At 43.2% G+C, this 26,507-nt stretch overlaps 1 protein-coding gene across 1 annotated transcript; it reads right to left on the bottom strand.

The window, feature by feature from the left end:
- Positions 1–613: 613 nt before the first annotated feature.
- LOC123484427 (CD209 antigen-like protein A) lies at positions 614–14,521 on the bottom strand. The gene is made up of 6 exons (XM_045214781.1): positions 14,277–14,521; positions 4,501–4,602; positions 3,953–4,132; positions 3,701–3,840; positions 3,465–3,565; positions 614–1,143 (listed from the first exon to the last, which is right to left on the bottom strand). The coding sequence occupies exons 1-6, from the start codon at positions 14,377–14,379 to the stop codon at positions 984–986; spliced, it is 786 nt and encodes a 261-aa protein (XP_045070716.1). The 5' UTR covers positions 14,380–14,521; the 3' UTR covers positions 614–983.
- Positions 14,522–26,507: the final 11,986 nt, after the last annotated feature.

Below are 26,507 nucleotides of genomic sequence, written 5' to 3'. Positions count from 1 at the left end.
GATGTAGTTGGTCTCTACCTGGTACCTCTGGTCTCTGTTTGTGGTCCACTACAGTTGATATAATGTTGTAAGTATCCAATCACCTTCAATCAGGAAGTTAAACATGACAGGATATTCTAAACACAGTGATATAACATGATAGCTGCATGACAACAAGTAGTGATGAGTGCAGCCTTTCATCCTATCACTTTGCCAGGCCTGTTTGTGGCATCCCCAGCCTTCAAATGTAGTTCACATTATGGCTCTTAATCTCTCTATGCCAGCCACCGATGTAGGGCCATATATGTGGTCCTCTGTAGCTCAGCTGGTAGAGCACGGCGCTTGTAACGCCAGGGTAGTGGGTTCGATCCCTGGGACCACCCGTACACAAAAATGTATGCACGCATGACTGTAAGTCGCTTTGGATAAAAGCGTCTGCTAAATGGCATATTATTATATATGGGCCTTTTCTTTAATCTATGCTGTATGTGTGTGACATCAGTGTGAAGAGTTATTCAGAGGTGTGTGTGGGAAATCTACGTCTGCATCTTAATCAGAAAAGGGGGACTTCCCACGTCTGCCTGTGTGTGTCTGCCTGCGTCCTGCGTGTATCCTCTCAGTACTGTTTTGCCGTCCGTCTGTGTCCAACTGCAAGTCTCATTGTTTTAACGATCCAATCACATTAAATCAGGAAGCTGGTAACCCTGCTAGGACATTGTTCCTTTCTTACTTAATCTGAGCCTTAGATCATCTTCTTATTAGAGAGATTTATGCTAATAATTGATCATGAAAAAAGCACAAGCTTTGGCAAATCACATAACATGTTTCTACTTAAAACAATTATTTTACAGATTACAGAGAGATGTTCAGCCTACATGCATTAGCAATGCTATGAGAGAGAGAGTGGGAGAGAGAGAGAGATAGAGAGAGAGATAGATGCACTGTAGGGTGCTTTATGTGTGGCTGTCCTCCCACCACCAGCCTCCTCTGTTGTCATGGTGTTGTTAAACCACTTTCTCACAAATCCAGTGACGATTGTCTAAACATGATTGGTCATTCCATGCCTTTACAGGAAGCCATGTTTCTGTGTTCAGCTCAACACAGTCCTCCTCCCCATTTGCTGGGTTGTCACCACCATTATCAGGCTGCTGTGGGTACCAGTGACTACAGGGTAAACAAGACAGAGAAAATTAAATAATAAACATTGTATTTGTCACATGTGCCAAATAAAACAGGTGTAGACCTTACCATGAAATGCTTACTTACTAGTGCTTTTCCAACAATGCAGAGTTAAAAAGTAATAAAAAATGAATAAAAAATTTGCTAAATAAAAAAAGGAAAATAGTAACACAACAAAATAAAAATAGTCTATGTAGGACTACCAGTGCCGAGTCAATGTGCAGGGGTACGAGGTATGTAGTTGAGGTAATTGAGGTAATACAGTGCCTTCAGAAAATATTCACACCGCTTGACTTTTTAAAAATGTTGTTGTTTTACAAAGTGGGATTAAGATTGATTTAATTGTAATTTTTTTGACAACAATCTACACAAAATACTAAAATGTATTCTAACATTTAAAAAAAACACTAATATATCTTGATTAGATAATTATTCAACCCCCTGAGTCAATAAATGTTAGAATCACCTTTGGTCTTTTGGGGTACATTTATTAAGAGCTTTCCACACCTCGATTGTGGAATATTTGCCTATTATTCTTTGAAAAATTCTTCAAGCTCTGTCAACTTCATTGTTGATCATTGCTAGACAACCATTTTCAGGTCTTGCCATACATTTTCAAGCAGATTTAAGTCAAAACTATAACTCGGCCACTCAGGAACATCCACTGTCTTCTTTGTAAGCAACTCCAGTGTAGATTTGGCCTTGTGTTTTAGGTTATTGTCTTGCTGAAAGGTGAATTCATCTCCCAATGTCTGGTGGAAAGCAGATTTTCCTCTAGGATTTTGCCTGTGCTCAGCTCCATTCTGTCCTTTTAAATCTTTACGAGATTTTACCTGTGCTTCAATCTAAGTAACGTAATAAAACAATCTCCATCACAATCCGTCAATTTCAGCTAAAGATATCTGTTTTTTTTTGCATGGGAAGGTGGCCAAGCTACAGCGGTGTTTATCAGACCATGAGAATGTCTGTGCAAACCCCTCTATAGAAAGGGGAGACTCTCACGAACATGATGGTGTTCTCCGTTTTGCTCTACAACCCTCACAAGTGTCACGGGACACGTCTGAAGTCGGTAACACTGATGTGCCAACTTCTGTCTGTAGCGTCCGAACCGTTTTAGCATTTTTTGCAGTGTTACTTTAGTGCCTTATTGCAAACAGGATTCCTCCGTTTTCTCCTATCACAGCCATTCAACTCTGTAACTGTTTTAATGTCACCATTGGCCTCATGGTTTTCTTCCTCTCCGGCAACTGAGTTAGGAAGGACGCCTGTATCTTTGTAGTGACTGGGTGAATTGGTACTCCATCCAAAGTGTAATTAATAACTTCACCATGCTCAAAGGGATATTCAATGTCTGCTTTTTTTGTTTTTACCCATCTACCAATAGGAGTCCTTCTTTGCTAGGCATTGGAAAACTTCCCTGGTATTTGTGGTTGAATCTGTGTTGGAAATTCACTGCTCGAATGAGGGACCTTACAGATAATTGTATGTGTGGGGTACTGAGATGATGTAGTCATTCAAAATCATGTTAAAGACTATTATTGCACACAGTGAGTCCATGCACTTATTATGTCACTTTTAAAGCACATTTTTACTCCTGAACTTATTTAGGCTTGCCATAACAAAGGGGTTGAAACTTATTGACTCAAGACATTTCAGCTTTTCATTACTTTCTGAAGGCACTGTTTGTACCTATAGGTAAGGGTAAAAGTGACTAGGCAATCAAGAGAGAAAATAAACAGAGTAGCAGCAGTGCGTGTTTGTGTGTGTGTGTGTGTGTGTGTGTGTGTGTGTGTGTGTGTGTGTGTGTGTGTGTGTGTGTGTGTGTGTGTGTGTGTGTGTGTGTGTGTGTGTGTGTGTGTGTGTGTGTGGCGTCAATATGCATGTGCATTGTGTGTGTGTGTATGTGTAGTATGGTTAGTATGTGGGTAGAGACTAGTGAGGGTGCATATAGCCAGTGCAAGAGAGGCAGTACAAGGGAGGCAGTTCAAATAATACATTTGAATTAAAAAAGGAGTCAAAGTAAATAGTCAGACACTGTGGTCGAAAACATAATTCTAAATTATAGACATGTTTTTTCAGCTTTAAAATGAGCATACCCTTATCAAGCGTGGACCAACAACCAAACCTTTATTTGTATTTTTTTTAATGATATTTTCACATGCAAATATTACTTGGTTACTATGATATATTGTTAGTGCTCATGGAATGACAACTATGACTGGAAACAATATTTTTTATGAACATGATTTGAAGCAATATGTAATTTGCTAAAAAGTCTCTATCACACCTGGATGGACAAATCTCACCTTATGGTCAGTGGTGTTCCGTCCACCCATTTCCAGGTCCCCTCAGTAACAGAGTCAGTCAGACCAATCCAGGCTCTCTTATTGAGGCCAAAGAGAAACTCCTGTTGTTGATAAAGATACTGATATTGTCAACTGCAATAGGATAAATGCGTTAAATACTGGAAGATACATTACTGACCAAGGGATGTTTGATCATAACACCCCCATATCTCTCTCTCTCTCTCTTGCTCTCTCACCTGTTCCTTATCACTGTTTATGATGACCAGGTCTGCTCCTCTCTCCTGACAGTCCCGGCTACTCTCCCTCCAGGTTTTAGTCTCAGTAGAGATGAAGTACCAACTGGATTCAAACTTCTGCCAACCTTCAGCAGTTTGTTCTACAAGACAAAAACATGAATTATTATTCTGCACCTATTATTGAACAATACAAATACAAGTTGACTGCATTTTAGGAATGTGATGTTATGATAATTGATTAGGTGATCTCACTCAGATTAGAGAACTTTGCCATGAGATCATTGTTCTCCCTCTTTTGTTGGTCTCTCTCTTCAGTCAGGGTGTTGTAACTGGTCTGTAGCTGGTCTTTCTCTTTAGCCAGGGTATTAAAACTGGTCTGTAGCTGGTCTTTCTCTGCAGTCACATTGGTTTTATCTCCCATGCCTCTGTTATCTAGAAAGGATTGAAACATATAGCTACTGGGGAAAACGCAATTTCATACTGCTACTGTACATTAAAAACTGACGGTCTACACAGTCTTTTAAAAGTGGACAGAATATCTTGGATTAGGTTTGCTAGTTCCTTAAAAATGTTCTTACACAGATTTACATTGACATTTGAGTCATTTAGCAGACACTCTTATCCAGAGCGACTTACAGTTAGTGAGTGTATACATTTTCATACTGGCCCCTCTGGCCCTCCGTGGGAATCAAACCCATAACCCTGGTGTTGCAAGCGCCATGCAGATAACAACATTCATCTGAATTTGGGACCTTGTGAAAAACTGATATAGTGTAATGATTAGATAACAATACACTCACAGACTAGTCTCAGAGAGATGTTGAGCGTGACTTGTAGAACACACAGCATCCCAAAGCTCACAGCAACCATCCTGTAGAGTCTTCTCCCTGAATCCTCAGGTCCTGAGGAGATACACACTGATGTGAGAACACACATACACAACGTACCCATTCACACATACCCACACACACACACAAACACATGTTGAAGAGGGTGGGGTTTGTACATGACCAGCTACAAGAGGACTGTTTCTCAATGTTGTTTTAGAGGAGGTTACCATATCAGTATGACATGTTAGAACCACATAATTACATTAAAAGACACTGAAAACATACAGCTATTTGCATATTTACATTCAAGGTAAAATCATTATAAAAAACTTCCACTGGGACTTGCTATCAATTAGCATTTTTCAGTGTTTTTGTGTCATGTGTAAGTCTTTGTGTGTGTGTGTGTGTGTGTGTGTGTGTGTGTATGTGTCAGACCTGAGATATCTATAGTTGTAATTATACTTTGTGGAAGGAACAATTTTTCCGGGGGAAGAAATCGTTTATTTAGAGGTCACTACAACTTTTTGAATACAGATCCCAAAAAATGACAACTCATTAAAACTGTTTGAATACAGATCTGAGAAAGCATCCACTCAGTCAGGCTTTCAACTTAGTAGAATACACAATGTGAATACACAATATGCAATTTGGAAATTAGGTTGTGCATCAGCAGTTTTTCTCTTGTTATGTCAGTCACTCTACTAGCCTTGTCAGCTAACAATTTTTAGATTGTCAGTTAGTCTAGCCAGCTTTCTAAACTCTTTGCAATCATGGCCGAATACCGACCGGGCACATAGGATATGTTCCCAGGGGCCCTGGCCTCCAGAGGGTCCCCATTTACTTATTTTGTCACTCTCACTCATGTATCATTAACATGTCATAAGTCTTGACAAAATGTGTAGAATTGCAGGAAATGTGCTTTAAAAATGCAAAAATGTCTCTCCAGTCCATGGCAAAATGATTAGAATAGCAGAAAGCTTGCTTTAAAACGGCAACATTTTCTCTACTCCTTATGGCAAAATGTGTACAATTTCAGGAAATTAACTTTAAAACTAAAAGGTATTGACCAGGAGGGGGGAGCTCCCCTCTCTCCCAGGTCACCCCCCTCTCATGCTCACTTTTTGTTGCGGCACATCCTGATTTTACAAACAAAGAACACAGGTAGTCTAGACTAGCTAACCACCATACAGCCCACTAAAATATCCACACAAGCCACAAGCCAGCCATATCTCATGAGATAGAAGTTTGTTGACATTAGGCTATATTATGAAGTTATCATTTAAGAGCATTGAAAAAAATAATGATGTCATAATTTCTCATAATTTGTACCAACTGATGTCGTCTTTGAATATCTTTATAGAATATACATAAAATGCATCCTCCAATTGAAACGTCTACCTACACACACACATACTGTCTCAATAAAAAGTTATAATGTTTTAATAACCTCAAAACACCAAGTTAGGCATACCTAATTTCAAAACAGGCAAACATCACTGTCAATCTGGAATGATAATTATTCACATTTTACTGGTGAAATGTCCAAACTGCATTCCAATCTTCACAATCATTTTCATGGGAATATGCATTTAGATCTTCTTGAATTACTGTTTTGTGAGGTAATCAACCCAGATGGTGTTAACATAACTATTAGCCTTTCTTGTAGGCCTATTTTATTTCAATCAAAGCATATATCCTGCCTACAGTGCTGTTGAGTTCTTCAGATAATAAATGACTGAGGAGGTGTTTCTGGTGTAACATATTATAGACCTACTATGCTACAGGACAGTTCTTATAGAAGGTCTACACCCCCTTGATTTTTTTTCTCACATTTTGAGCCTTAAAATGACATCTTAAAAGGGTTTAATTCTAATTATTTTCTACAGATCTACACAACCTACTCCACATTTTCAAAGTGAAAGAAAGTTATAGAACAAAGAACACTGAAATATCATAATTGGATAAGTCTCCACACCCCCCTGATTTAATACTTGGTGGAAGCAGCTTTTGCTGCAATTACAGCTGTGAATCATTTGAATTAAGATTCTACCAATTTTGCACAACAAAAATATATATCCATTGTTTTTGTCAAAATTGCTCGGATTGCTTGCCTTCTGCCTAGGCAGCATTGCTACAATGCTTGAGCTGGTCCCATGGTTGATTCAGAGCGGTAGCTAAGACAGTGCAGTATGAAGATATGCTAAAATTGCGACTCCAATAGAAATCCCTGATCACATTTGTAGGCGATGTCATGGCGACGTTGGCTAGAGAAGCTCATGCGCAGAAACACGTCATTGGGTCTAATGGTCATCTTGCGCCGACGTGCCCATGTACAGAACATATAAAGTTGCTTTTGTCACATTCATGAGGTTGGAGTAATAACATGTAGAACTAATTAAGACATTGGCTTGAATCTAGGTTGTGCCTTTAGATTTTGAGAAAATTAACAACTAAGGAAGAATTTTTCACATCTCTCATTGATTTCCCCAAACGCCGGCCTGGTCTGTTTGGTCTGTTACGCAAGTGTTCCAGGAAGTCTTGCGATGTTGTGCTTCTGGGTTTAGCAACCCTGCATTATTGTGACGCTGTTGTCTTAACCGTTGTAATTTTCAAGCTAGGATCAGTTTCATGGGGCATCTTGCTCTCAGGTGGAAATAAAGTTATACACACATACACAGAAACTGCAACATCACAACCTTTACAGCATCACCTTATGAAGACCCCCTCTGCACACTTTAACTTGGTGAGGAGAGGAAATCGGTATGTTTTCTTGCGTCACTATGAGGAAACATTAGTTGTGGCTCTTCCACAATTCAATTTCCTCCTACACTGAACATATAAAAAAAGTAAATCATGCTTCTATTTATCTGAAACCCAAAGCATGGATGATTCAGAGATGCTTTGATTTCGTAACAGTGATTTCCACATGATCCTGCTTGTTGTTCCCATCTTCTGACACACTCTTTGTCTTCTTTCTGTTTTCACTCAACAACTGTAGTTTAGACATGTTTGTGATCTAACTAACCCACAATCCTAATATTTGTGTAAACTCTTCACAGTTTTGTTCTGTGTGTGTAACTGAGTAGACTGACACCCCCTTTCATTGATCCACAATCCATAGGTAAGGCTGTACAGTGAAATAGAAGTATGCCCAGAGTCGTGGCTGAACAAGGACATGGTAAATATGAATCTAGCTGTTTTTTCTGTACACCGGCAGGACAGAACGGTGGTGGTGGGGAAGTTCAGGGGAGGGGGTGTGTGTCACTTTGTTAACAACATCTGGTGTTATCAAGGAAGTCTCGAGGTTCTGCTCGCCTGAGTTAGAATACTTCATGATAAGCTGTAGACCATAATATTTACCAAGAGAGTTTTCATCTAGATTTTTCGTAGCTGTGTATTCACCACCACAAACCGATGCTGGCACTAAGACCTCACTCAAGGAGCTGTACATGGTCATAAGCAAACTAGAAAATGCTCACCTAGAGGCGGCAGTGTCACGGTTTCGGCCGAGACTGCTCCTCCTCCTGGTTCGGGCAGGCTTCGGCGTTCGCCGTCCCCGGAGTACTAGCTGCCACCGTTGAATGTTTCGTGGTGTGATTGCTTTGGTCTGTCTTGTACACCTGTGTCTGTTTGTGTTCTGATTACGTGTCCTATAAGTTCCCTGTTTTGTATTGGTTAGATTGTGTGTTGTTGTCTGCCTGTATTTCGGAGCTGCGTGTTGACGCTCTGTTTGTTTGTTTAGTGTTTACGCATGGTTTACGTATTCACTCGCCTCTGTTTGTTTTCGAGGCCGTTTATTGTATTTTTGCACTTTTGACTAGTAAAGTCTGTTGGACGAAGCCTCTGTGTCCTGCGCCTGACTCCTCCACCACATCCACATCGGTTCATCTGACAGAACAACACACCAACTATGGAGTCAGCAGGAGCAGCTGCGACACCCAAGTCGCTGGAGGAACGGATCAGCTATCAGGACACCATGATCCGGCAACTTGGGTCCGCCATGGACGAGGTGTCCAACACTCTGCGCCGGTTGGTTACTGGGGAGGTGCCCACGTCTTCTTACACCATCCCATCACCAACGGCCAGTCCTCCTCTCTCAGCACCGGAACCCAGGGGCATTCGGCTCTCGCTCCCGAGGGCATATGACGGTTCTGCAGCCGGGTGTCAGGGGTTCCTCCTGCAGGTGGAACTTTACCTGGCTACCCTACACCCAGCGCCCTCGGGATACGAGAGCGTCTCTGCCCTCATCTCCTGTCTATCCGGCAAGGCGTTGGAGTGGGCCAACGCCGAATGGAGGGGAATAGACGCCGCTACCATCACCTACGCGGAGTTCTCCCGCCGCTTCAGGGCTGTCTTCGATCACCCACCTGAGGGAAAGGCGGCGGGGGAGCGTCTGTTCCTCCTCCGACAGGGGAAGAGGAGCGCACAGGAGTTCGCCCTGGAGTTCCGGACTCTAGCGGCGGATGCGGGGTGGAATGAGAGGTCCCTCATCGACCATTACCGGTGTAGCCTACGAGAGGACGTTCGTCGTGAGCTGGCCTGCAGGGACACCAACCTATCCTTCGACCAGTTGGTGGACATCTCCATCCGTCTCGACACCCTGCTGGCTACCCGCGGACGTCCCGAGTGGGGGTCGTCCATTCCACCCTCCAGCACCTCCGAGCCGATTCCCATGGAGCTCGGGGGTGCTGGCGCTAGAGAGAGGAGGAGAGAGAGTCCGAACCAAGTGCCCGCAATGCGCATTCCCCCTGAGTATGAGGACTTAGCACTTGTGTTTAGCAAAACGAGGGCAACACGGCTACCACCTCATAGACAGGGGGACACTGCGATAAATCTCCAAACAGCACACAGCCATGCAATCTCCATAGAAAACATTGGCAGTCGAATGGCCTTACTTAAGAGCTCAGTGACTTTCAATGTGGCACCGTCATAAGATGCCACCTTTCCAACAAGTCAGTCAAATTTCTGCCCTGTTAGAGCTGCCCCGGTCAACTGTGAGTGCTGTTATTGTGAAGTGAAATGTATAGGAGCAACAACAGCTCAGCTGTGAAGTGGTAGGCCACACAAGCTCACAGAACGGGACCGCAGAGTTCTGAAGCGTGTAAAAATAATCTATCCTCGGTTGTAACACTCACTGCCGAGTTCCAACTGCCTCTGGAAGCAACATCAGTACAATAACTGTTAGTTGGGATCTTCATGAAATGAGTTTCCATGGCCGAGCAGCCGCACAGAAGCCATCACCATGCACAATGCCAAGCGTCGGCTAGAGTGGTGTAAAGCTCGCCGTCATTGGACTCTGGAGCAGTGGAAACGTGTTCTCTGGAGTGATGAATCACGCTTCACCATCTAGCAGTCCGGCGGACAAATCTGGGTTTGGCGGATAACAGGAGAACGCTAACTGCCCGAATACATAGTGCCAACTGTAAAGTTGGGTGGAGGAGGAATAATGGTCTGGGATGTTTTTTTTATGGTTCGGGCTAGGCCCCTTAGTTCCAGTGAAGGCAAATCTTAACGCTACAGCATACTATGACATTCTAGACGGTTCTGTGCTTCCAACTTTGTGGCAAAAGTTTGGGGCACTATTTGCTGTTTTAGCATGACAATGCCCCTGGGCAGAAAGCGAGGTCCATACAGAAATGGTTTGTCGAGACAGGTGTGGAAGAACTTGACTAGCCTGCACAGAGCCCTGACCTCAACCCAAATTAACACCTTTGGGATGAATTGGAATGCTGACTGCGAGCCAGGCCTAATCGCCTAACATCAGTGCCTAACCTCACTAATGATCTTGTGACTGAATGGAAGCATAGAAGTAGGCTAACTGTCCTGCTGCGTGCAAGTGTAGGTAAGTGCCATTTGGGGATGTCTGATTTCTGATTGCCTTAACTCACCATCACTAATAAGCTGAGTTTCTCAGTATAATTGTTTTCACCACACACAGTAAGTCAACGAAGTCAGTATTTTTTTATTTCAATTGTGAATGTTAGTTCCTCAAAGTATTTGAAAAATCTTTCCAACACTGTCCCTTTTGATAAACACCAGTCCACGGTGTGAAACAGCAAAATGTTCTGAAGATAGCATATAAAATACCTGAACACATCTACGTTTGCGTGAAAACAGCTGTGTCTGTCCCGAGCTCACTGGCACAAAAAACTCTGAGGGCCCGGAATAGGCTAGTTAATTAAATGTTGCAAGTTTGCTATCGTCAGCTTCCGGCCTGACCTTTATATATACAGTCATTGGGCCGGACCCAGTTGATTGATTTGATACAATGTTGCCCTTCAATAGCTGATTGATTTGATACAACGTTGCACTTCACTAGTGACAGCGCAAGTCAAGACCGAAAGGGAGGCAGACAGGTAGAGTAAAGAGGAGAATGAGATTGAAAGAACCTGCATTTTCATCAGGATATTTTCTGTTTTTATTTGTGGGGTTTATGCATTTTTACTTAGTTGACAATGGAAGTTATAGGCCTACTGCTACATTGGCCTATAGGCTATGTTGCTTAGTTCCATGCGCTAATTTATTAAGCCCCAATGGATCAAGGTGTATCAATGTGTCCATATGGCAGAGGCTGGTTGATTTTGAGAAACCAAAACGTTATTGAAATTAAACTCTTCCACGAAAATAAACATGAAAATCATAACTGGCTCGCAGATCAGTAGAAATGCTAGGGTAAACTTCCCCAAACTTGAAACTCACGCGCCACAAAATAATAGACCGTTGTGAACAGGGTGCACATTTCTTTGTACTACATCATTACAACGGGTGTGTTTTTGTGTGTCAAGAATATTGAAACATTTCTGGAATTGTGATACTTGCTTTGTCATTACTTAACTACAATGTGATAATACAATATATACAGTATATCTGCTCCATGAGCCTTGGTAAAAAATAGTGCATTAGAAAAGGGGAAGTCCCAAATGGCCCCCTATTCCATATATGGTGCACTACGTTTGAACAGAGCCCTATGGGCCCTGGTCAAAGCAACTGTGCTAATAGGGAAGCATTTGGGACTATATTGAGATTGAGGGTTGGCAGCAACAGTTTGCTCAAGCTTGCAGTCATCTCAAATATGATAAACAGGAAGGTACTGGAATACATTACCAAAAATTACACAATATACAGTGAGGGAAAAAAGTATTTGATTCCCTGCTGATTTTGTACGTTTGCCCACTGACAAAGACATCATCAGTCTATGATTTTAATGGTAGGTTTATTTGAACAGTGAGAGACAGAATAACAACAAAAAAATCCATAAAAACACATGTCAAAAATGTTATAAATTGATTTGCATTTTAATGAGGGAAATAAGTATTTGACCCCTCTGCAAAACATGACATAGTACTTGGTGGCAAAATCCTTGTTGGCAATCACAGAGGTCAGACGTTTCTTGTAGTTGGCCACCAGGTTTGCACACATTTCAGGAGGGATTTTGTTCCACTCCTCTTTGCAGATCTTCTCCAAGTCATTAAGGTTTCGAGGATGACGTTTGGCAACTCGAACTTTCAGCTCCCTCCACAGGTTTTCTATGGGATTAAGGTCTGGAGACTGGCTAGGCCCCTCCAGGACCTTAATGTGCTTCTTCTTGAGCCACTCCTTTGTTGCCTTGGCCGTGTGTTTTGGGTCATTGTCATGCTGGAATACCCATCTATGCCCTGGCCGAGGGATGGAGGTTCTCACCCAAGATTTGACGGTACATGGCCCCGTCCATCGTCCCTTTGATGCAGTGAAGTTGTCCTGTCCCCTTAGCAGAAAAACACCCACAAAACATAATATTTCCACCTCCATGTTTGACGGTGGGGATGGTGTTGTTGGGGTCATAGGCAGCATTCCTCCTCCTCCAAACACAGCGAGTTGAGTAAATGCCAAAGAGCTCGGTTTTGGTCTCATCTGACCACAACACTTTCACCCAGTTCTCCTCTGAATCATTCAGATGTCCATTGGCAAACTTGAGACGGCCCTGTATATGTGCTTTCTTGAGCAGGGCGACCTTGCGGGCGCTGCAGGATTTCAGTCCTTCACGGCGTAGTGTGTTACCAATTGTTTTCTTGGTGACTATGGTCCCAGCTGCCTTGAGATCATTGACAAGATCCTCCCGTGTAGTTCTGGGCTGATTCCTCACCGTTCTCATGATCATTGCAACTCGAGGTGAGATCTTGCATGGTGCCCCAGGCCGAGGGAGTTTGACTGTTATTTTGTTTCTTCCATTTGCGAATAATCGCACCAACTGTTGTCACCTTCTCACCAAGCTGCTTGGCGATGGTCTTGTAGCCCATTCCAGCCTTGTGTAGGTCTACAATCTTGTCCCTGACATCCTTGGAGAGCTCTTTGGTCTTGGCCATGGTGGAGAGTTTGGAATCTGATTGATTGATTGCTTCTGTGGACAGGTGTCTTTTATACAGGTAACAAACTGAGATTAGGAGCACTCCTTTTAAGAGTGTGCTCCTAATCTCAGCTTGTTACCTGTATAAAAGACACCTGGGAGCCAGAAATCTTTTATGATTGAGAGGGGGTCAAATACTTATTTCCCTCATTAAAATGCAAATCAATTTATAACATTTTTGACATGCGTTTTTATGGATTTTTTTGTTGCTATTCTGTCTCTCACTGTTCAAATGAACCTACCATTACAATTATAGACTGATAATTTCTTTGTCAGTGGGCAAACGTACAAAATCAGCAGGGGATCAAATACTTTTTTCCCTCACTGTAGCATGATTTAAATGTGCAATCTGTGATTTTTATATATATTTAAAAAAATGCTTTAAAATGAACAATATTTCCCCATTGATTCTTGAAGAATGTAACTTATACTGTAAATGCCTCATGAGCTTAGTTTAACCGTCTATGTCACGTTCGTTTAATGACAGGTCAGACCAAGGCGCAGCGTGATATACGTACATGTTTATTTAACTTAATAAACACAACGACAAAACAATAAATGAAACGAAACGTGAAGTCCTAAGGTAGAATACACAACTAACCTTAACCGGAACAAGATCCCACAACCCACTAGTGCCAATAGGCTGCCTAAGTATGGTCCCCAATCAGAGACAACGAGTAACAGCTGCCTCTGATTGGGAACCACACCGGCCAACATAGAACTACACATACTAGAATACAAACATAGAAAACGCACAACAAAGAATGTACACACCCTGACTCAACATTTAAGCATCCCCTGAGTCAGGGCGTGACAGTCTAACCCCATCACGACACAAAATATACGCTTGTTTCACGATGAAATTGTAAACAAACACCATATAGCCTCAGATGGTTAAAACTATCGTTTTGATCTCGTGGATGGTCAGTCCTTGCATACATATCTCTCTCTATGAATTTGAGAGTGGTACAATTTTTCCAGCCCTGTCCTTCAGCTGTTTACCAAACAGTGGCGGGGTGTCCCCTGTGTTGTTGTTAAAAAGGTTATTTTCAATTGATCGCCTTTAAATAGTTTCAATAAGTGTAGTAAAAAAATACTTTGAATTGATACATTTTAGTGTACGTGACCCAGCATGTTTTGAACCACACGCTCTGTACCAACTGAACCAAACAGAAGACAGAACCAAAAAATATGTACAAGTGTTTTTCTATTATGTGGTATTAGTGTGTGTGTGTGTGTGTGTGTGTGTGTGTGTGTGTGTGTGTGTGTGTGTGTGTGTGTGCGTGCGTGCGTTCCGTTAGTGCGTTCATAACTGCCTGCATCCACGTGTGAGAGAGAGAAAGATAGAGATCATTCTTTGTACCTGAGAGATGGGTGTCAGTCTTCACGCTCCTTGTTGCTCTGTTCCGGTTTTCTTCAGTAACTTTGTTTAATTCAATCACCTGTTTGTTGATGTAGCTGGCCATCTTAACTAACTGTACCGAATATCAATGATTACCCCAATCAATCAATTAATCAACTAATTCAGTCTGTCTGACCTCTTATAGTGTTAACTTACTTATGATTACCTTTCTAACTGACTCGCAATGGTAATATCTACTGAATGATTCTAACTTCAATGACAAGTAGTTGAGTAGCTGCTCTGATATGCATTTGCACCATTATCAGAGGTTTTAAAGGGGAACTTCACAGACGTGCATGCGTTGGTGGGTGCGTGCGGGTCTGCCTGCGAACAGTGTGTGTCCTCTAAGTTCTGTTCTGCCCTCTGCTTGTGTCCAACTGCAGGTCACACTTTTTTTTAAAGATCCAATCACATTCAATCAGGAAGCTGGCAGACCTCAGAGGACATTGTTCCTTTATTTATTAATCTGTGCTTTTGTTTTTCTTGTTATAAAAGTGATTTATGAAAATAATGAATAAACTTATCAGAAACCCACATGGCAAATCACATGACATGTTGCTAATTAAAAGAGGCAGAGGGAGAGAGTGAGGTAGAGAGAGATATTTTTGTAGAGCCTACATGCAATGTTACATAATGAACTGTACATCTTAACATTGACAACAGCTATTGAGTGATATATACCTACTTAGTTTTGTGTGCGTGCATGCGTGAGTGCATGCTTCCGTGTGTGTGTGTGTGTGTGTGTCAGCCTTTCTCTCCTACGTCTAGTTCAGAGTGCCATTCTACCAAAATATATAATCAGTCTTCAGAGTTCATTAAACAGCAGTGACTACAAAGAGCCTTTTTCACAGATTGAGTATTCTGGAATGGATCACCCATAGTCCCACCATTCTCCTTGGCCTGATGAACTGTAAGGTACCACCAAACAGTTCTCCACTCCACCACCATTATACTCTCCACTCCTCCAATACCTGCAGTAGAAACAACAGAGTTAGACTTGCCTCTCTCTCAGAACCTAGAGTATGAACAACACAGAGAATCAGTCCTACTCCTTACACTGTGGTCAGTGTTATTATAGAGCAGTAGTCTCTTACCTTGGGGTGGTCAGTGTTATTATAGAGCAGTAGTCTCTTACCTTGGGGTGGTCAGTGTTATTAGAGCAGTAATCTCTTACCTTGGGGTGGTCAGTGTTATTATAGAGCAGTAGTCTCTTACCTTGGGGTGGTCAGTGTTATTATAGAGCAGTAGTCTCTTACCTTGGGGTGGTCAGTGTTATTATAGAGCAGTAGTCTCTTACCTTGGGGTGGTCAGTGTTATTTTAGAGCAGTAGTCTCTTACCTTGGGGTGGTCAGTGTTATTATAGAGCAGTAGTCTCTTACCTTGGGGTGGTCAGTGTTATTAGAGCAGTAGTCTCTTACCTTGGGGTGGTCAGTGTTATTAGAGCAGTAGTCTCTTACCTTGGGGTGGTCAGTGTTATTATAGAGCAGTAGTCTCTTACCTTGGGGTGGTCAGTGTTATTAGAGCAGTAGTCTCTTACCTTGGGGTGGTCAGTGTTATTATAGAGCAGTAGTCTCTTAGCTAGGGGTGGTCAATGTTATTAGAGCAGTAGTCTCTTACCTTGGGGTGGTCAGTGTTATTATAGAGCAGTAGTCTCTTTCCTTGGGGTGGTCAGTGTTATTAGAGCAGTAATCTCTTACCTTGTGGTGGTCAGTGTTATTAGAGCAGTAGTCTCTTACCTTGGGGTGGTCAGTGTTATTATAGAGCAGTATTCTCTTACCTTGGGGTGGTCAATGTTATTATAGAGCAGTAGTCTCTTACCTTGGGTTGTTCAGTGTTATTAGAGCAGTAGTCTCTTACCTTGGGGTGGTCAGTGTTATTAGAGCAGTAGTCTCTTACCTTGGGGTGGTCAGTGTTATTATAGAGCAGTAGACTCTTTCCTTGGGGTGGTCAGTGTTATTATAGAGCAGTAGTCTCTTTCCTTGGGGTGGTCAGTGTTATTAGAGCAATAATCTCTTACCTTGGGGTGGTCAGTGTTATTATAGAGCAGTAGTCTCTTACCTTGGGGTGGTCAGTGTTATTATAGAGCAGTAGTCTCTTACCTTGGGGTGGTCAGTGTTATTAGAGCAGTAGTCTCTTACCTTGGGGTGGTCAGTGTTATTAGAGCAGTAGTCTCTTACCTTGGGGTGGTCAGTGTTATTATAGAGCAGTAGTCTCTTACCTTGGGGTGGTCAGTGTTATTAGAGCAGTAATCGCTTACCTTGGGGTGGTCAGTGGTGTTCCGTCCACCCTTTTCCAGGTCCCCTCAGTAACAGAGTCAGTCAGACCAATCCAGGCTCTCTTATCGAGGTCAACTCCTGTTGGTGAGAAAGATACTCATATTGTCAACTGCAATAGGCTACATAAGTTACATACTGGAAGATACATTACTGACCAAGGGATGTTTGATACTCACTCACTCACTCACTCACTCACTCACTCACTCACTCACTCACTCACTCACTCACTCACTCACTCACTCACTCACTCACTCACTCACTCACTCACTCACTCACTCACTCACTCACTCACTCACTCACTCACTCACTCACACATTCACTCACTCACTCACACTCACACCTGTTCCTCCTTGCTGTTTATGATCACCAGGTCTGCTCCTCTCTTCAGACAATCCAGTCTGCTCTCCTCCCAGGTTTTCATCTCAGTAGACAGGAAGTAACAACTGCATCCCAACAGCCTCCAACCTTCTGGACAAGTTTTCCAGATTTTCCGACAATTGAAGAAATATACCTAATATGTGAAATATGTAAAAGGTGTGTATTGTACAAAAGATATTTTTTTACATTGTCATTTAACTATTGGTGAATCCATGATTGATGTGCTCTGCACACAGTGTCCAAGTGCACACAGTGTCCACCCTGGACTCAGGAACAGACTTAACATGTTAAACGTAAATCTGGCTCCCTCCATTTAGTATGATATGTTACGTTCCACATGGTATGTATTAATTTGTGGATGTCCATTATCCATTTCGTATGATATGTTATGAATTTCACTTTGTTGTGGATAACGTTAGCTAGGTGGCTAGGTTGCTAAGATAATCTAGGCTAGGGGTTAGGGATTAAGGTTAGGGTTTGGGGTTACGGTTAGGGTTAAGGTTAGGGAAATAGTTAGATAACATGCTAATTATATAGTTACAAAGTAGCTAAAAAGTAGTAAGTATTTGGAAAGTTGCTAAGAAGTTAAAATACTAACGTTGCCCATGATGTGATTCACAATCTGTAGAAACAATGAGAATAGAAAGATTCAGAACTTTTGTAAAACATCACAGTACGGTTGAAATATATATGGCAAATAGAAATCCTATATGGATGGTGTTAAGAGATAGATGGGAGGTATTGAATGGAGTTGAAGGATGGGACAAATAACAAATAACAACAAATAATAACAAAGATAGCTAATAATGTAAGCATACTGTGTCCATAATAAGTATATAGGTTGTATGTTGGGAGCTTTTGGGAAAGCGCACAGTTAGAAAGATATGGCATATAGAAGCAAACCGGATGGACATCATGAAAATGATCGGAGAGGTTGAGAGTAGAAGAAGTTCATGAGTAAAATAAATAAATAAATATATATATATATATATATATATATATATATATATATATATATATATATATATATATATTATATAATTATTGTAAAATTAACTGTGTCGATAAGGTGTAGATAGTTAAGTATAGACCGGAAGTAGAGGCCTGGGCATTGTTGTTCACTAATTTACTCCAAGTAGGGAAAGGATGGCCGGGTTGAAAAGTAATAAAGGGGAGTATATATATCAAAAACATGGGGGATTGGAAGTGATGCAGACAATTACATTGATAGAAGATACAATCTATCTGCAATATTAAGCTGATCCATCCCCCCCCCCCAAAAAAAAAAAAAATAAAATAAATAAATAAAGAAGATAAAATACTAAATTTGCCCATGATGTGATTCGAACACACAACCTTTGGGTTGCTAGACATTTGCATCATACGGCCACCCATCCTCCCTCCTTTTATTTTTGTCTTAAATAACCTTCTGTATTATGTAACAACACCAAACGTAACATATCATAGTAATCTGAATGTCACAGATTTACATTTACTATGTTACGTCTAGTCTTAGTGACTGACTTGACTACTTACCAAGCTCAGAGAGCCACTTCCCCAGCGCCACCTTCTCATTGGTCAGAACACTGACCCTGTCTCTCAACATGTCCCTGTCTTTATTTGGGGCATTGTAACACTCATTTAACTGGTTTTTGTCTTCTGTTTTCTCTGACTGGTCTCTGTCCCTCAGTAACTGGCCTTTTCCCCTCTCTAGCTGGTTCATGTGCTTCCGACGCTGGTCTATCTCCTTCTGCAACTGGTCTCTCTCTGTATAAAGGTCAGTGATACCACTACTGGTATCTGGCTGGTCTCTGTCTTGTGCCAGTCCAGTGGTGTTGTAACAGGCCTCTAACTGGTTTCTCTCTTCTTTAGAGCGGGCTGAAAATAAAAGAAGTTCCTGAATGCGATGCATCCCAAATGACACCCTATTCCTTCCATAGTGCAGTACTTTCTACCAAAGCCCTATGTGCCCTGTTCAAAAGTAGTGCACTTTAAAGAGGATAGGGTGCCATTTGGGACACAGACTGGTTGTGATGTATACATTGTACACCGTGTTCAGTGACTTACACAAGGCCAAGGGCACCAGTTACCGTAGTTACTACATTTTCCGTTGACGATGTCGACATTCTTTTTTTTGTGTGTCAACAATATTGACAAACTACTGGTCCCACAAGCCATGTAAAGTCAAGTCTGAATTGTGATCCTTGCTTTGAGAGATCAGAACTACAGTGTGATATAAAATACGTATCTGTCCTTTGGGCCCTGGTCAAAAGTAATGCAGGAAATATCTTCCCGCAAGATATTGTGTAGTTTCACACACTACAATGGGTAAAGAGTGCGAGAAAAGTGGGAGACAGGCTGACAGGCAGGGAGACAGGCAGACAGGCAGGGAGACAGGCAGGCAGACAGGGAGACAGGCAGGGAGAAAGGCAGGTTCTTGGTGCTATGTTGAAACAGCAGGCTCAGGGAGGAGGAAGACAGAGTGAAGGCACACAGCAAACCTTTTTCTTTCATTTTTGCTTGTTTTCACCTACACACACACACACATTTCCACACTTTTATTACCGTCGGGTCCAGTGGACCAAAACACCACATATGTAATATAAATGTGTAGGGGGGTGCACAGTGTGCACTCAATGAAAATGTGTTCTTTAACATGTTCTTCACAGAAAATGAGCCAAAGCCAATGAGTCTCAGGTTGAAAAAAATAATTAATTGTATCATTTTTATTTTAGTAAACATTGAAAATGGGTCCCACAGACCCGAACACCACACAACAACTAGATGTCACTCCATACCATAGTGATTCCATTAGTCCTTAACAACTAGATGTCACTCCATACCATAGTGATTCCATTAGTCCTTAACAACTAGATGTCAGTCCATACCATAGTGATTCCATTAGTCCTTAACAACTAGATGTCACTCCATACCATAGTGATTCCATTAGTCCTTAACAACTAGATGTCAGTCCATACCATAGTGATTCCATTAGTCCTTAACAACTAGATGTCAGTCCATACCATAGTGATTCCATTAGTCCTTAACAACTAGATGTCACTCCATACCATAGTGATTCCATTAGTCCTTAACAACTAGATGTCAGTCCATACCATAGTGATTCCATTAGTCCTTAACAACTAGATGTCAGTCCATACCATAGTGATTCCATTAGTCCTTAACAACTAGATGTCACTCCATACCATAGTGATTCCATTAGTCCTTAACAACTATATGACCTTACTTCTCACTTTTTTTTGTATTTTCAGACTAATTAAGCTATAATATATTGTAATGTATGAATGTGAACTCTGTATGAATGTTAAATTACAACATACTGTATTACAGTAGCTGGTCTGTAGCTGGTCTCTCTCCTCAGTCAGGTTGTTGTAACTGGCCAGTAGCTGGTCTGTAGCTGGTCTCTCTCCTCAGTCAGGTTGTTGTAACTGGCCAGTAGCTGGTCTGTAGCTGGTCTCTCTCCTCAGTCAGGTTGTTGTAACTGGCCAGTAGCTGGTCTGTAGCTGGTCTCTCTCAGTCAGGTTGTTGTAACTGGCCAGTAACTGGTGTGGGTGGGTGGGTGTGTGTGCTTATGTGAAACACATGGGGATGTGTGAAACTTACTCCTCAGCCTGAAGTGTCTTCACTTGTGCCAGCGAATAGCTAGCTTTTCATTTTCATATCGTCGACTGTTAAGACTCTTCAGGGGAAAATGTGTTCTTTAACATGTTCTTCACAGAAAATGAGCAAAAGCCAATGAGTCGCAGGTTGAAAAAATTATTCATTGTATCATTTTTATTTCAGAAAACATTGAAAATGGGTCCCAAAGACCCGAACACCACACAACAACTAGATGTCAGTCCATACCATAGTGATTCCATTAGTCCTTAACAACTAGATGTCACTCCATACCTTAGTGATTCCATTAGTCCTTAACAACTAGATGTCAGTCCATACCATAGTGATTCCATTAGTCCTTAACAACTAGATGTCACTCCATACCATAGTGATTCCATTAGTCCTTAACAACTAGATGTCACTCCATACCATAGTGATTCCATTAGTCCATAACAACTAGATGACCTTACTTCTCACTTCTTTTTGTATTTTCAGACTAATTAAGCTATAATATATTGTAATGTATGAATGTGAACTCTGTATGAATGTTAAATTACAACATACTGTATTAGAGTAGCTGGTCTGTAGCTGGTCTCTCTCCTCAGTCAGGTTGTTGTAACTGGCCAGTAACTGGTCTGTAGCTGGTCTCTCTCCTCAGTCAGGTTGTTGTAACTGGCCAGTAACTGGTCTGTAGCTGGTCTCTCTCCTCAGTCAGGTTGTTGTAACTGGCCAGTAACTGGTCTGTAGCTGGTCTCTCTCCTCAGTCAGGTTGTTGTAACTGGCCAGTAACTGGTCTGTAGCTGGTCTCTCTCCTCAGTCAGGTTGTTGTAACTGGTGTGGGTGGGTGGGTGTGTGTGCTTATGTGAAGCACACGGGATGTGTGAAACTTACTCCTCAGCCTGAAGTGTCTTCACTTGTGCCAGCGAATAGCTAGCTTTTCATTTTCATATCGTCGACTGTTAAGACTCTTCAGGGGGGCTTAGCATAGATGACCTCAGAGATCTCCAACACAGTACTGTGTTTTCTGTCTTTCTGAGTGCATGCTTCCGTGTGTGTGTGTGTGTGTGTGTGTGTGTGTGTGTGTGTGTGTGTGTGTGTGTGTGTGTGTGTGTGTGTGTGTGAGCCTTTCTCTCCTACGTCTAGTTCAGAGTGCCATTCTACCAAAATATATCATCAGTCTTCAGAGTTCCTTAAACAGCAGTGACTACAAAGAGCCTTTTTCACAGATCCAGTACTCTGGATATGAACACCGATAGTCCCACCATTCTCCTTGGCCTGATAACCAGTAATGTGGCACTAAACAGTTCTCCACTCCACCACCATTAGGCTCTCCACTCCTCCAATAGCTGCAGTAGAAACAACAGAGTTAGACTGGCCTCTCTCTCAGAACCTAGAGTATGAACAACACAGAGAGTCAGTCCTACTCCTTACACTGTGGTCAGCGTTATTAGAGCAGTAGTATATTACCTTGGGGTGGTCAGTGTTATTAGAGCAGTAGTCGCTTACCTTGGGGTGGTCAGTGGTGTGCCGTCCACCATTTCCAGGTCCCCTCAGTAACAGGGTCAGTCATACCAATCCAGGCTCTCTTGTTGAGGCCAAAGAGAAACTCCTGTTGGTGAGAAAGATACTGATATTGCCAACTGCAATAGACTACATGTGTTAAATACTGGAAGATACATTTCTGACCAAGGGATTCTCTCTCTCTCTGTCTCTCTCTGTCTCTCTCTCTGTCTCTCTCTCTGTCTCTCTCTCTCTCTCTCTCTCTCTCTCTCTCTCTCTCTCTCTCTCTCTCTCTCTCTCTCTCTCTCTCTCTCTCTCTCTCTCTCTCTCTCTCTCTCTCTCTCTCTCTCTCACACACTCACACTCACACCTGTTCCTCCTTGCTGTTTATGATCACCAGGTCTGCTCCTTTCTTTAGAGAATCCATTCTACTCTCCTCCTAACCCTCTGGACAAGTTTTCCAGATTTTCTGACAAACGTTTTGCTCTGTTGAAGAAATATACTTCATATGTGAAATATATAACACGTGTATTGTATTGAATAATTGTTTTATGTTGTCATTTAACTATTGGTGAATTCATGATTGTTGTGCACTGCACACAGTGTCCAAGTGCACACTTCAAGTTCCACCCTGGACTCAGGAACAGACGTAAAATGTTAAAGTAAATCTGACTCCCTCCATTTAGTATGATATGTTACATTTCACATGGTATGTATTCATTTGTGGATATCCATCATCCATTTCATATGATATTTTATGAATTTCACTTTGTTGTGGCTAACGTTAGCTATATGGCTAGGTTACTAACGTTATCTAGGTTAGGGATGGTATCTGGCTGGTCTCTGTCTTGTGCCAGTCCTGTGGTGTTGTAACAGGCCTCTAAGTGGTTTCTCTCATCGTTAGAGCAGGCTGAAAAAAAAAGAAGTTCCTGCATGCGATGTGGCCCAAATGACACCCCATTCCTTCTATAGTGCAGTACCCTTGTCAAGAGTAGTGCACTTTAAAGAAGATAGGGTTCCATTTGGGACACAGCCCTGGTTGTGGTGTGTACAATGTACACCATGTTCAGTGACTTACACAAGGCCAAGAGCACCAGTTACCGTAGTTACTACATGAGTTGCAGTATTTACTCAATTTTTTGTGGATGATGTTGACATTCTTTGTTGTGTGTGTCAACAATATTGACAAACTAATGGTCCCACAAGTCTGAATTGTGATCCTTGAAGTGTGAGTACATAACTATAGTGTTATAATGAAATGCATATCTGTCCAATGGGCCCTGGTCAAAAGTAAAGCATTACAGTGCATTCAGAAAGTATTCAGACCCCTTTCCTTTTTCCACATTGTGTTACGTTACAGGCTTATTCTAAAATTGATTAAATAAAAAATGTTCCTCGTTAATCTACACACAATACCCCATAATTGTCACACCCTGGTTCTGGGACTCATTATTGTTGAGCCAGGGTGTGTGCAGTCTATGTGTTTATGTTCTATGTTGGGTGTCTAGGTTGTTGTTTTCTATGTTTGGTCAATGACTCCCAATCGGAGGTAACGAGTGTCAGCTGTCGGCTCGTTATCTCTGATTGGGAGCCATATTTATACTGTGTGTTTTCACCTTGGGGTTGTGGGTTTTTGTTCCATGTTTCTGTCAGTGTTACAGAGGACTTCACTATCGTCATTTGTTGTTTTTCGTGGTTGCTTTATAAAATAAAGTCATCATGTTCACTCCACGCGCTGCGTATTGGTCCGGTTCCTCAGACGATCGTGACAGAAAAACCCACCATAGAAGGACCAAGCAGCGTGTCCAGGAGCAAGACAGCTGGACATGGGAGGAAGCGCCTGGTAAGGAGATCGAGAGGCTGGCGATGGCCCAGGTGGGCAAATCGTGGTCCTGGGAGGACATGCTCGGGGGCAAGGGACCTTGGGGGAAGATCAAGGCCCTGGCGAGAGAGGAGCAACGGCGTCAGCAGGGCCATCATCGTTGGAAGGACGAGAGGCAACCCCAAAAAGTTTTTGGGGGGGGGCACATGGCTTGGACGACGGGGCTAACGGAGGCAGAGAAGGGGCGAATTCAAGAGGCCACCAGGTTACGGGGGCTACTGGTTAAAGGAGGGAAAGGAGATGTAGAGGCACGGCGTGAGAGACTGAGGTGTGTATCCAGTCCGGTCCGGCCCGTTCCAGTTCCCGGGGTAGAGCCAGTGGTGTGTGTCCCCAGTACGGTCCGGCCTGGTACGGCCCCTCGCACCAAAGGGACGGTGCGCGTCTCCAGCCCGGTCCGACCTGTTCCTGCCTCTCGCACAAGGCCTACGGTGTGCGTTGCCAGCCCAGCCCGGCCTGTTCCTGCTCCACGCACAGAACCTACGGTGTGCGTCGCCAGCCCAGCCCGGCCAGTTCCTGCTCCACGTACTAAGCCTACGGTGGACGTCGCCAGCCCGGTCCGGCCTGTTCCTGCCACCCGCACCAAGTCTACGGTGCGCGTCGCCAGCCCGACCCGGCCTGTTCCTGCCACCCGCACCAAGTCTACGGTGCGCGTCGCCAGCCCGACCCGGCCTGTTCCTGCCACCCGCACCAAGTCTACGGTGCGGCGTCGCCAGCCCGACCCGGCCTGTTCCTGCCACTCGCACCAAACTGACGGTGCGCGTCGCCAGCCCGGTCCGGCCTGTTCCTGCCACCCGCACCAAGTCTACGGTGCGGCGTCGCCAGCCCGACCCGGCCTGTTCCTGCCACTCGCACCAAACTGACGGTGCGCGTCGCCAGCCCGGTCCGGCCTGTTCCTTCTCCCCGCACTAGCCCTGAGATGCGTGTCCTCAGCACGGGACCACCAGTTCCGGCACCACGCACCAGGCCTATAGTGCGCCTCAGACGGCCAGAGTCTGCCGTCTGCCCAACGGGGCCTGAACTGCCTGTCTGCCCAACGCCGTCTGAACTGTCCGTCTGCCAAGCGCTGCATAAGCCGCCCGTCGGCCATGAGCCTTCAGAGCCGTCCGCCAGACCGGAGCCGCTAAAGCCTTCCGCCAGACAGGAGCCGCTAGAGCCTTCCGCCAGACAGGATCAGCCAGAGCCTTCCGCCAGACAGGATCAGCCAGAGCCTTCAGCCAGCCAGGATTTGCCATTCAGTCCGGTGCTGCCCCTTAGTCCGGTGCTGCCCCTTAGTCCGGTGCTGTCCCTTAGTCCGGTGCTGTCCCTTAGTCCGGTGCTGCCCCTTAGCCTGGTGCTGCCCCTTAGTCCGGTGCTGGCCCTTAATCTAGTGGGGTTAAGGTGGAGGGTGGTCATTTGGAGGAGGCTACGTAAGCGGGTAGTGACTATGGTGGGGTGGTGGTCTAGGCCGGAGCCAGAACCGCCACCGAGGAGGTATGCCCGCCCAACCCTCCCCTGTTTGGGGGTTTTGAGGCGCGGTCGCAGTCCGCGCCTTTAGGGGGGGGTACTGTCACACCCTGGTTCTGGGACTCATTATTGTTGAGCCAGGGTGTGTGCAGTCTATGTGTTTATGTTCTATGTTGGGTGTCTAGGTTGTTGTTTTCTATGTTTGGTCAATGACTCCCAATCGGAGGTAACGAGTGTCAGCTGTCGGCTCGTTATCTCTGATTGGGAGCCATATTTATACTGTGTGTTTTCACCTTGGGGTTGTGGGTTTTTGTTCCATGTTTCTGTCAGTGTTACAGAGGACTTCACTATCGTCATTTGTTGTTTTTCGTGGTTGCTTTATAAAATAAAGTCATCATGTTCACTCCACGCGCTGCGTATTGGTCCGGTTCCTCAGACGATCGTGACAATAATGATAAAGCGAAAACAGTTTTTTCTCAAACATTTTTGTACATTTATTACAAATAAAAAAACAGAAATACCTTATTTACATAAGTATTCAGACCCTTTGCTATGAGACTCGAAATTGAGCTCAGGTGCATCCTGTTTCAATTGTTAATCCTTGAGATGTTTCTACAACTTGATTGGAGTCCACCTGTGGTAAATTCAAGTGATTGGACATGATTTGGAAAGGCACACACCTGTCTATATAAGGTCCCACAGTTGACAGTGCATGTCAGAGCAAAAACCAAGCCATGAGGTCGAAGGAATTATAATTATAATTATTATTATTATTATTATTATTATTATTATTATTGTCCATAGAGCTCAGAGAGAGGATTGTGTCGAGGCACAGATCTGGGGAAGGGTACCAAAACATTTCTGCAGCATTGAAGGTCCCCAAGAACACAGTGGCCTCCATCATTCTTAACCCTTGTGTGGTGTTAATGTTTTTGTTATTCACACAATGTTCACAGGTCTGATGGACCCACAGCATTATTGTGATTTTAGAACAATAAAGGCCATAACAATTTACGTAAATATACTTAATACTTAGATGTTGACTTATATCAATTACAAGCAGTATAGACATCATACATGGTTAATATTTGCCATTTA

The sequence above is a fragment of the Coregonus clupeaformis genome, unplaced genomic scaffold (genome assembly GCF_020615455.1).
Source record: "Coregonus clupeaformis isolate EN_2021a unplaced genomic scaffold, ASM2061545v1 scaf0312, whole genome shotgun sequence".
Taxonomy (NCBI): domain Eukaryota; kingdom Metazoa; phylum Chordata; class Actinopteri; order Salmoniformes; family Salmonidae; genus Coregonus; species Coregonus clupeaformis.
Note: the sequence above shows the minus strand (reverse complement) of the source record. Positions and strands in the feature narration are given on the sequence as shown.

What these genes read in the sequence shown, in the direction of transcription:
- LOC123484427 (XM_045214781.1), bottom strand. Translation starts at nt 14,379, where the DNA reads ATGGCCAGCTACATCAACAAACAGGTGATTGAATTAAACAAAGTTACT. An exon ending in GGCAAAGTTCTCTAATCTGA is followed by an intron (nt 3,841 to 3,952) that starts GTGAGATCACCT and finishes TTTGTCTTGTAG; the next exon opens with AACAAACTGCTGAAGGTTGG. An exon ending in TAAACAGTGATAAGGAACAG is followed by an intron (nt 3,566 to 3,700) that starts GTGAGAGAGCAA and finishes TATCAACAACAG; the next exon opens with GAGTTTCTCTTTGGCCTCAA.